At 38.9% G+C, this 12,012-nt stretch overlaps 1 protein-coding gene across 1 annotated transcript in view; it reads right to left on the reverse strand.

Moving 5' to 3' along the window:
- The window catches only part of LOC117288116, a 76,381-nt gene that overhangs the window by 52,632 nt on the left and 11,737 nt on the right, over nt 1-12,012 (reverse strand). The window contains 8 exon segments of the mRNA XM_033768816.1: nt 463-482; nt 6,737-6,871; nt 7,191-7,275; nt 8,706-8,855; nt 9,283-9,450; nt 10,105-10,245; nt 10,703-10,779; nt 11,186-11,410. Coding sequence (XP_033624707.1) covers nt 463-482; nt 6,737-6,871; nt 7,191-7,275; nt 8,706-8,855; nt 9,283-9,450; nt 10,105-10,245; nt 10,703-10,779; nt 11,186-11,410 — 1,001 coding nt within the window.

Below are 12,012 nucleotides of genomic sequence, written 5' to 3' on the forward strand. Positions count from 1 at the left end.
TTGCCATACCAGCTATACCTAGATTGCCCGGTAGTATAGAGGCAGTTCGAATCCTATATTTTAGCAGCGGGTACTGCAAATGATTTATTAGATGCTAAGTTTGCATCGGGGATGTTATGAAAAGAGTTGTAATGAATACGGTATGAACGATTATTTTAAGTTAGGTATAATGATCGACACATTGGTTTCCTTTCACTTAGTGAACCAACGCCGTCCTGTCGGACCAAATTCTGTGGAACCAAATAATGTTTATGAAGTTGTTATGACATGTAGAACTATTATTCACTCAACCGTGTAACTACGTGAAATACATATTTAGCATAACAATCCCTAGGCATTGTAATACAGCATTATTACTACAAAGAAAGGATCTGAAAAAATATCCTCGCAGTCTCCAATTAAAATCAATTGAATTTGGACAAACACTTGTCAATCGGTCCCTCTGACCCTTGTTATGTTTACCAACATATATACATGTCAACCTGAAAACAAATATGAACATAATACCCAGATGTTGACCTTACCCTTTAAACTTGTAAAAAATTAGTATACAGTTTTGTGTGTATGTTTCAAGTCAATAGTGTTGCAGCGTCACTGCACGAGACATCGAAAAGAAAAAAGAAAGACAAAAAACAGTAAATGGAGTTTTTAATGCACGTTTTGGAAATTTAAAGGCAGTGGACACAATCGGTAATTACTCAACATAATTGTTAGAAACAAAACTTACTGGGTCACAAGGGTTAGACAAGGTGTTTTTTATTTCATTATTATCTCGCTACTTCGACGACAAAAAGAGCTCACGTTTTCACAGGTTTGTTGTTTTATGCATATGTTGAGATACACCAAGTGAGAAGACTGGTCTTTGACAACTACCAATGGTGTCCAGTATCTTTAAACAAACAACACCCTGGTATGGGAAATGGAGTTCGTAATGACCGTTTTGAAATTTAAGATGTGCCAACCCAAGTTGTAATAACAACAACAAATTTCGTACCCTTGATGTTGGGTCATGCGTATAACGGGTTCAGGTTCGGCCTTTTGTGCCAGAACGAATTCTTTTCAATAAATTCGACTGATGCCCTACACGCTATTCGTACCCGTGTCCATATCAGTGTATTGACGACGGTACAAAAGAAGGTCAATCGTGCCTTTCATGAGTTCAGTAGTTATAATTTTCAGAGCAACTTGACTTCGTCCATGTGAAAACAGAAACCATGGTACGTTGGAAGAGTACTTAAGGTCGGTCCTGTTGGCATGTTGCACTGTAATGTGCCATAAGAGTGTGTATAGTGGAGCTGTTCGATTCCTGCAATATTAACAAAAAAATGTAGTATTTAAGCCCGACAACAATTATTTTAAGTGTGACGTGAAAACACTTTAGAAGTTGAAAAGAGGTTATTGCAGTGATGAATTCTGAGACCCAATTATTTAGCACCTTATAAGGGTTTACAAGATGCTACGGCGCATACAGCAGCCACAGCCAGGAACACCGGGGCGCACCCCTGCTCTTTTTGATAAGTGCACTGGGTTCTTTTACATGCGTTACACAACACATTGGACCAACGGCTTGACGTCCCACCTGAATGACGAAGCAATGGTTAAGTGTCTTGCTTAAGGACACAAGGTCATGGCTGGGGATTCGAACCCACACTCTGCTGATCAGAAACACCAGACTTTGAAATTCGGTGCTTTTAACCGCTCGGCCACGACACTTCCACAAAACCATGTGTACATCCCTATTGCGGGAGTTTTTGCTCTGAAGGGAGCCGGTTTGGATTAACGCGGCAAGTAGATACACACCTGGTATAACCGCAAACCCAATAATATTGACAGACCATATGCACAGTAGAAAAATGAAATACAACTTACCAAGTTCACGGTTTTTGGTTGGTTTACATGTACATTGGGCATCCGACTGGTAAATGAAACGATGGGATCTCAGTGGTAAAATGTGTGTGTCAAGTTCACCAAAGCAAAGCAAACCTTTATGAAAATTCTCTGTTCCGTGTGGTGAGTGAATAGAGCTTCGCCCCTGGTTTTGGATTTAAGAGATTGCTCGGCACTCCCATAAACCCAGTTTGCGGTGAGTTGTATTGTTATTTTAATAGGCCTACAAGTTCTGTGACCCAAAAGATGGGCCTTTTGTGATGTGGAAAGTTCATTGCCAATCCAACAAACAAGCCAAGCACAATGGGAGGGAAAAGTCTCAGTGACGGGGGTATCGAAGGGAACCCCACAACGTTGGACACACAACCTTGGCTTGAACTAGACCGGTCCCCTAGCAGTATAGGCACTGGCCTTACCAACCCCATGATTCCATTGGATGAGCGTCCAGTGACGTAAGCTTTCCATATAGCTGTGTGTTGATTGGTTCAAGGTGATGTTTGTCAGATGCATTTAATTTCGTATGATTTCGGTGTGTACTGTACTTTGTGTGTTTTGCGCACGTATATTTGTACAAAACGATGTGTTTTAATGCACGGAGGATTTGACTGGCAACCTACATATAATGAATGCGGAAGGATCTTGACCAGGTTGTTCGAGTGTTTTTTGTTCTTTCTGACAACACTTCGTTGCCCACTTTAGGTCGTATATGTCAGTGAAAACATGAGCCTAGGAACCATTGAAATATGGGAGTATGAATATTTTAATCTCAATATAGAATCAACATTTTATTAATTTTTCAACTACAATTATAAAGAATAGTATACCAATAATAATATAAAAAGAAGTAGACAAGTAAAATAGAGAAAGAATTGATCAGAAACAAAATACCAAGGATAATTGAAATCTCGTACAGATTCAGTGTTGATTAATACAATTTTATGCAAATTTATTGTTAAAATATAGTACGTTCGGAATTTCCCACAACGGCATCTTGTGCGTTTTGTTTGTGTTTTTTTGTGGGGGGGGAGGGGTAAGGGAATTAACATCTTTATTTTAGATAGTCAGTACGTTCCTCTAAGTTAAGTAGCTATAATTAGTTTCTATGAGAAATGAACAGAAACCTTAATAAATGACACAAGTCAAAGTTTCAACTGGACAAAACAAAATTAATAAGACAAAATTCAAAGTAAATTTGTGATCGTTCTGAGGATGTAGTGTATCTCTGGATAATAGACGGACACATTGCTGACAGGAATAATCAGGGCTCGAAACTATCACCGGAATGCGGACCCGAGACCAGTAAATTTAGCATCGGAAAAAAAACCTCAAAACCAAAAAAAACAAAACCGACTGGTCTTGTTTTTTTTCTTCATTTTTTTTAAATATTAATAGGGTGCCTCATTGTGTTATATCTTTGTGAACAAATAACGACTATATGAATCTGAAATTACCCTTCAATTCCATTGAGTACAATAATGTATCAAAGTATGCTTTAAGACAAATGAGATCTTCATGAACAAAGGGTAAGTCTAAAAGCTTGCAAATTGAGTACCTTTGTTAAAGAATACATAATTCCTCTTAGGAATGAATTTCTTTCATTTGTTTTCAAATCATTAAGGAGAGAGTGCTTGTTAAATATATGCTTTACTGAACTTTTGAGTGTCGATTGTTTGTCTTGAAGAAGAAAAAAAATCCTAAATCCCAGTGAATTTCTCTCTGAGTGCTTATTCGATTCCTTTTGATACGAATTTACTTGGGTACGAGATCGCTTGAATACGATTTCACCTGGGAACGAGTTGCCTTGGGGATGAATTTACTTTGGGACGAGTTGACTTAGGTACAATTAGTACACGGGCCGAGTTGACTTGAGTACTATATGACCCGAGTTCTTCCAACAGGGCAACTTCCCGACACCATCGTTTGAAAAGCCCAGATTAAAAAAAAAAAAAATTGATTATTCGTCTTAACCGTAAATGGAGTTCCTCTAATATCAAAACATTTTATTAAACAAATCTAATCAATTAATAAACTCAAAAGGTGTTGAGGCCTCCGAAAAAAATCCCACAATTGCATACAAAAAAATAAACAGGTTCATATTACTTTTCTGAAATAATGTATTTAAGAAAACATCTCTTAAAAATTGTAAGTGTGAAATTTCGTTACAGAAATACATCAAACTGATTTCCGTAATTTCGCTAATTTGTAACATCCGCGAGTTCACCTAGTTACGAGTTCCTTGTGTACAAGTTGACTTGAATACGAAATTTCATGGGTACGAGATCACTTGAATACGATTTCACCTGGGAACGAGTTGCCTTGGGGAAGAATTTACTTTGGGACGAGTTGACTTAGGTACACTTTGTACACGGGCCGAGTTGACTTGAGTACTATATGACCAGAGTTCTTCCAACAGGGTAACTCGTGCCACAGTTAACTCGTACCTATGTCATAGCGTACCGGTTATTAAATGTACGTTGTAGTGCTAATCTGGAGGATATGTTTGTGGTACTAATTTTCCCGTTTTCGTTTGAAAAGCCCAGATAAAAAATTAAATGATTTGAATATTCGTCTTAACCGTAAATGGAGTTCCTCTAATGTCAAAACATTTTTTAAAACAAAACTAATCAATAAATAAACTCAAAAGGTGTTGAGGCCTCCGAAAAAAATCCCACAGTTGCATACAAAATAATCAACAGGTTCATATTTATTTTCTGAAATAATATTTTTAAGAAAACATCCCTTCAAAATTGTAAGTGTGAAATTTCGTTACAGAAATACATCAAACTGATTTCCGTCATTTCGCTACTTTGTAATATCCGCGAGTTCACCTAGTTACGAGTTCCTTGTGTTCAAGTTGACTTGAGTACGAATTTACTTGGGTACGAGATCACTTGAATACGATTTCACCTGGGAACGAGTTGCCTTGGGGAAGAATTTACTTTGGGACGAATTGACTTAGGTACACTTAGTACACGGGCCGAGTTGACTTGAGTACTATATGACCCGAGTTCTTCTAACAGGGCAACTCGTGCCCGGTCAACTCGTACCTATGTCATAGCGTACCGGTTATTAAATGTACGTTGTAGTGCGGATCTAGAGGATATGTTGATTTAAAAAAAAAATGATTCGATTATTCGTCTTAACCGTAAATTGAGTTCCTCTAATATTAAAACATTTTATAAAACAAATCTAGTCAATTAATAAACTCAAAAGGTGTTGAGGCCTCCAAACAAATCCCACAATTGCATACAAAAGAAGAAAAAGGTTTATATTAATTTTCTGAAATAATGTATTTAAGAAAACATCCCTTAAAAAATGCAAGTGTGAAATTTCGTTACAGAAATACATCAAACTGATTTCCGTAATTTCGTTAAGTTGTAACATCCGCGAGTTCACCTAGTTACGAGTTCCTTGTTTACAAGTTGACTTGAGTACGAATTTACTTGGGTACGAGATCACTTGAATACAATTTCACCTGGGAACGAGTTGCCTTGGGGAAGAATTTACTTTGGGACGAGTTGACTTAGGTACACTTTGTACACGGGCCGAGTTGACTTGAGTACTATATGACCCGAGTTCTTCCAACAGGGCAACTCGTGCCACAGTCAACTCGTACCTATGTAATAGCGTACCGGTTATTAAACGTACGTTGCAGTGCGGATCTAGAGGATATGTTTGTGGCACTAATTTTCCCGTTTTCGTTTGAAAAGCCCAGATTAAAAAAAAAAAGGATTTGATTATTCGTCTTAACCGTAAATGGAGTTCCTCTAATGTCAAAACATTTTATAAAACAAATCTAATAAATTAATAAACTCAAAAGGTGTTGAGGTCTCCGAAAAAATCCCACAATTGCATACAAAATAATAAACAGGTTCATATTTATTTTCTGAAATAATTTTTTTAAGAAAACATCCCTAAAAAATTGTAAGTGTGAAATTTCGTTACAGAAATACATCAAACTGATTTCGCTAAATTCGCGTATTTGTAACACTTCATAGTTCACCTAGTTACGAGTTCCTAATGTACAAGTTGACTTGAGTACGAATTTACTTGGGTACGAGATCACTTAAATACGATTTCACCTGGGAACGAGTTGCCTTGGGGATGAACTTACTTTGGGACGAGTTGACTTAGGTACACTTTGTACACGGGCCGAGTTGGCTTGAGTACCATATCACCCGAGTTCTTCACACAGGGCAACTCGTGCCACAGTTAACTCGTACCTATGTCATAGCGTACCGGTTATTAAATGTACGTTGTAATGCGGATCTAGATGATATGTTTGTGGCACTAATTTTCCCGTTTTGGGAAGGCGGCTTCCCAACACCATCGGTTGAATAGCCCAGATTTAAAAAAAATTGATTCGATTATTCGTCTTACCGTAAATGGAGTTCGTCTAATATCAAAACATTTTATAAAACAAATCTAATAAATTAATAAACTCAAAAGGTGTTGAGGCCTCCGAAAAAATCCCACATATGCAAGGTGTAAGGTTTTTACAGTCAAATAAAGTGAACAGTGTGGAGGCCGATTTGATTAGCCAAGCCTTGTAGTAAATCAGCCTATGGACAGACAGAGACAAGTTAAACAGAACAGAAACTTACAGAAAACAACAACGCTTTATAATGGACTAAAACAAATATGTATATATGAAAAAAAGGATTCCACAAGGAATGATATAGTTTATTCGAGCAAAATGTCTTTTGTGGTCATTATAATCCAATTGTCGTTGCTGTCATGGCCACTTTATAGTCATAGGCGTGGTTGAGCTCTTTGGTGTCGTTGTTTGTGTTGGTACTGTTGATGCCATTGTGCTCTCGTCCAGGCTTGGATGTATTTACTTTCATACAATTGACGCGATCCATTGGTCTGTTTGCTGCGCACTGTTGTCCATCCATCGTATGTTAACCTCCGTCTCTATAATGGCCGCTTGGTACGCGTACTTCAGCACACCGAGGCGGTGACTCGACCCAAAGTCCAACAACTGGAAATGAAACGATTTAAATGAAAATTGATATTCAAACTTAGAATGTATTGTCAACCCTGTTGCAAGGAGCCTGTTGAGACATCTTCCGATTTTGTACAAAATTTTGAAAAAAAAATGAGTACAAACCTCAGATTATTTGCTACGAAGCAATTTTTTAAAGTGTCTATAAAACTGTATACGTTTTTAAACAAAAGGCGTTTATGAATGGGGAAAAAGGAGTAGTGACTCGTTCTTAAATTCGTCGCTACACTTGTATTCCCCTAATAAAAATGTATAATAAAAATGCAACAGTATGATAATCCATATTGCAACAAACCTCTTGCAGCTCCTCCTGTGTGTTGAAAAAAGACGTTACTTCTCCAAAAACATCGGATATTGAAATCTCACGATTTCCTTTCAACCTTGAAGAGTAAGATACACTTTAGTAATCATTTTATTGAAAGACAAAATGAGTGAAAATAAGTAAAATTTAATAATTTAAAAGACCGTCATGGAAAGTCGGTTCTAGAAATGTGGTCACTAGTTAAATATCAACTTACTATAAAGTTCGCAACCGGTTTCAGAGAGAGCTAAGATTTTTCAGATTGCAAATCACTCTTATTTACCACGCAAAGTGTGACGTAAATTATAACTATTATTATTCAAGGTTCAAGGTTCAAGGTTCATTTTATTAAGGTTCATTTTATTTCCACAGTATCAAAAGACAAAAAAAAAACAATATCAAACAGCAGTCACAAGAAATCATTACAACAATGAAAAATAATCGTTTCACAACATAGGTTTGAAGAAATAGATGCATAACAATGTTGACACTGCGGAGGGATCCATTTAAGAAGCAAAGCTTGTAGGCAATGGTCCTTTATGACATGCATATGCATAGAGATTATAATAATGTCAAGTGAACCGTAGAGGTCCGTGGTCGAGTCGAGCCACCAATGAACAAAATATAACAGCAGGTCTCAATGCATATGCATGTTTACAAAGAATAATTAGTAAACACTGAAACAAACAAAAAAACAGACACAAACAGAGGACTGGACTTAAGACAAAACACACACAACAGTCTTGCCGGTCAGCAAATACAGTATCGACCGAAACAAATGATCCCATAGCGGGGGATTTAACAAGTGTGGCTATGGGTGATAATAAATATACACAAGGATCCCATGGGGGAGACCACCCGTCCCCGGTCCGCAGTAGCACGGTTCAAAGCATACAATTACATTTGTAATAATGGTGATTATTGACAATTCATCTTAGATGAAACCGAGTACTTTGCTTTATACTTGAAAGTGACGCCTCTGGCGCTGTAACATACATTATTTTCCTGCAAGGTATGCGGGACTGCGTTTGAATGATGATACATACTTCTTTTACTTTATAGCAACATGTAATGGTATACAAGGGCTGTGGCGCTATTTTCCGCCAGTCAAACCAGGAAAACACCGGGGCGAACCCCTTCTATTTTCGATAAGTGCACTGGGATATTTTACGAGTCGCAACACATAACACGGGACCAACGGCTTTACGCCCCATCCGAAGGACGACGCATCATGGTTAAGTGCCTTGCTAATACATGTGTCACGATGTGGACACGAACCCACACTCTGCTGAGATAAGAAACACAATGAGTTTGAATCCGTTGATTTTTACCGCTAGGCTAAAAACGCCAGGCTTTTCATGAAACAACTACAGTATACATGCTTTCCCAGAGGGTTTGAATCTAAAACCCTATAACAATATTGAACCTTGTCCGCAGGGCTTTAGCGCATGCATGATGTACTTTTTTTACACAAACGGTTTATAGAGTGCGAACATGAAGTTTACTTACAGCTCGTAAGTCTCTTCCCAGTTACTGCGGATGAAGTCCCAGGCTACTTGGTAACCAGCTGGATTCTCGGCCACGCCTATTAGGATAAGCGCAGCCTCGCCACGATGTAGGTTTAGGCCGAGGCCTTGCTCAAGCACCGTCTGCAAATAACTGATATAATCAGATGTCAATCCAAATAAATTCGGGGAAAAGAGGCATGAGTTTCATTTAAAAATAAGCTGACCCTAGCCTGAACATTTCTGTCACAATTCGAGGCTCCCGAGTTGCGCCAGATACATATCTTGAGCAAACGCCAGGATCCTTACGATTCCAGTTTTGACCTTGCATGCATTTCATAACGAACTTCCCAGTCAAATTCTACGTATAAACACGTACATAATATAAAAAAAAACGTTATACAATGTACATGTATAGGTTCACATGTACATAGGCCCTACAAATTTTATGCACGCCACATGCAGACGACATAAAGCTTGGAAACTGCACGTTCAACCAACGATATAGTTTTGTATAAACCAAAACCTGTCCTCCTCCTTGGGGATAAGGACAGGGAACCAGTCTATTAGACAAATAGTACCTTTTCAAAAGTGAAGTGTCCCTTGAACAAGTGAGGGCGCTCATCCATCGCGCCCTCTCTTGTCGGTCAGTTGTCGTCTGCATCATTTCCATTCCATAGTTCCACTCCGGTCGGCCACCGAAACGAATACCATTACAATAAACGACTGACCTGAGGTTCGGGGAGACTCTGAGGAAAACAATATAATAAAAAATAAAAATATAAAAAAACCGATTGCCTGCCCCCGTGTAACTAAAGAAGGTCTAAGCCATTCATTTCCCAAGCTTTTAATAATACGAATGGATGCAATATTTCAGCACCTTCTGCAATCAACGAGCCAGAATCTTTATTCGTCTTTCTTTTTTCCAGGAAAACTGTGTTCTTTTTCTTTCTTTTTTTAATGAAAGATCGCATTTACAAGACAACAATATTGTCGTTGTCCTTCATATGTGACATAAAGCCGTAGGTCCCTGGTACTAAACCCGGTGTTTCTTATTCACTTTTAGCAAAAGAACCAAAGTAATGGCTGCACTTAACCGATTTTGGGCCATCGACAAAAAATCAACTGCCTCCAGCAGAACATTTCCAAGTCCGTAAAAGGGTTTTGACATGTATATTATCAAACCGTAAGAGACTGGCTGGTAGAGCAGAATGCACAACCTTCCAAAATGTCATGACCGGGAGTCGACCCAAACTCTGCTGCGGACAACACCAGAGACTGGAACCGATGGATTGAACCGCTTGGCCACGAAACATAGCCCGGGGCTGGCTTATATAGTGTGGGCACATAAATATCCCCCAAAAAGGTGTAATTAAAATGAAAATGCCAAAAAATATCCTCACGTGATAGGCTTTTCCTCGTCCATGTGTGCTTTCATTAATGATGATGCTTTGTCAACGCAGTGGATAGTGCCATGGAAACAAGCGGCAGACGTCACATCAAATTGGTGTTTATTTCTTCGTTGTCTGTTAGGGAAGGGAACACTGGTATAATAATAAATAGTAAGGTTTTGAGTCCCGGTGGTGACACTAACACTAATACTGTTACCAACATTTGTTTTTGTTCTTCGGATGGGTTAATAAGACGTGGGTGCCGTGTTCTGGGTTTGGCAGTGAACGTTATCCCTGAAACAACAGTTATGAACATCTGCTGATCGCATTCAAAATTGATAATAATATGCTTTTTCAATAATCATATATACGGTGTAATAGAAAATAAAAACTTTTTACTTTTTATACAACGCAACTATCACGCAAAACTAGTTCACTTTGCAAACGTTCACTCCAGTTTCACTCTAATGAGGGACTTTGTGGCGCTAGGTGGCAGCAGACTTACCAGGCAAGTTTCCATTGTAGTTCTGAGCGTGCGCACATTATCGAGAACAACGGATTTGACCTGGTATGTCTGCTGCCACCAAGCGTCCTGAAAATTGTGTTATACCTTTGAATTTCTGGTGTAAAGGTGTCATCCCAACCCGACTCAGCATACAATGGCTCTATCAACTGCTGCATATAGTTCTGTCAAGTAAAAACTCCCAATGAAACGGCAATGAAAATGTGTTCATGTCAAATGTATTGTATACATCTACGTTATAATTCTAGACTTAATACAATCCAGTGGTTTCAAAGGTCTAATGTATACTTTGACTTAAGCACTGCAGTGCCATGGACACATTTGGTACTTGTCAAAGACCAGTACTCCCATTTGGTGTTTCCCAACCCATGCACAAAATAACAAACCTGTAAATAATTTAGACTCAATCGGTCATCGTAATTTGAAAAATACCATTTATTTGTTGCATTACTCTGTGTGTTTTCAGAAATTTGGTTGCCAAGTAAGGTTGCATGCTACTGATTATTTTGTATTATATACCAATCGTGTCCAGTGCCTTTCACGGACATGTCTTCGACACCCCAATCTTACCTGTACTGGGGAGGATGAGGAGGCTGGTTGGGATCGACCCGTGTCATTGCTCAGCAGCATCTTGGCGAAGTACGAGGATGTTGCTACCACAGCCCTGCGAGTTGAGTGGGAAGACGGTCCAAAATATGTGGAGAAGTTTTGATATATGTATCTAGGAATGACTTCAGCTCTCGAAAAGTAATTGGTTAGGTCGATCAGTCCAACCTTAGTCTCATCTGGGAAAGCCTATTGGAAGTAAAGTTGTTTATCACAATCAAATTGTATTAGAGGCTTATAGAGGACAATGATGGCTTCTTATAGCGCGCATCTCCGTCACTCAGTGATGCTCCTGCCGTCGATTTCACAAAGAGATAGGACTCGTCTTATGTCGAGTTATGACGAGTATTAACTCGTCATAACTTATGATTAATCTTAAGGCCTGCATGCTACAGTGCAGGGTTGGGACTCGTCACAAAGTCCCAAGATTAGTTTTAAGTTAGGAAAGAGTTTTGTGAAATCGACGGCTGGCGCTGTAACATGCAGTTTTTCCCTCGAGGTATGTGGGACTACGTTTGAATAATGAGACCTAATCCTTAGCACCATGTAATGGTTTACAGGGTGCTGTAGCGCAATGTGCTGCTAATCAAATCAAGAACACCGGGGCGAACCCGTAAAGTGCTTCTTTTTTTTTACACAACACACGGGACCAGCGGCTTTACGTCCCATCCGAAGGACGAAGCATCATAGTTAAGTGCCTTGCTCAAACGTACCAGTGATCACGGCCAGGATCAGAACACACTCTGCTGACAACATCAGAGTGCGCATTGTACCAAAAGCAAATTTAGTAC

This window comes from Asterias rubens, chromosome 3, assembly GCF_902459465.1.
Source record: "Asterias rubens chromosome 3, eAstRub1.3, whole genome shotgun sequence".
Classification (NCBI taxonomy): Eukaryota; Metazoa; Echinodermata; class Asteroidea; order Forcipulatida; family Asteriidae; genus Asterias; species Asterias rubens.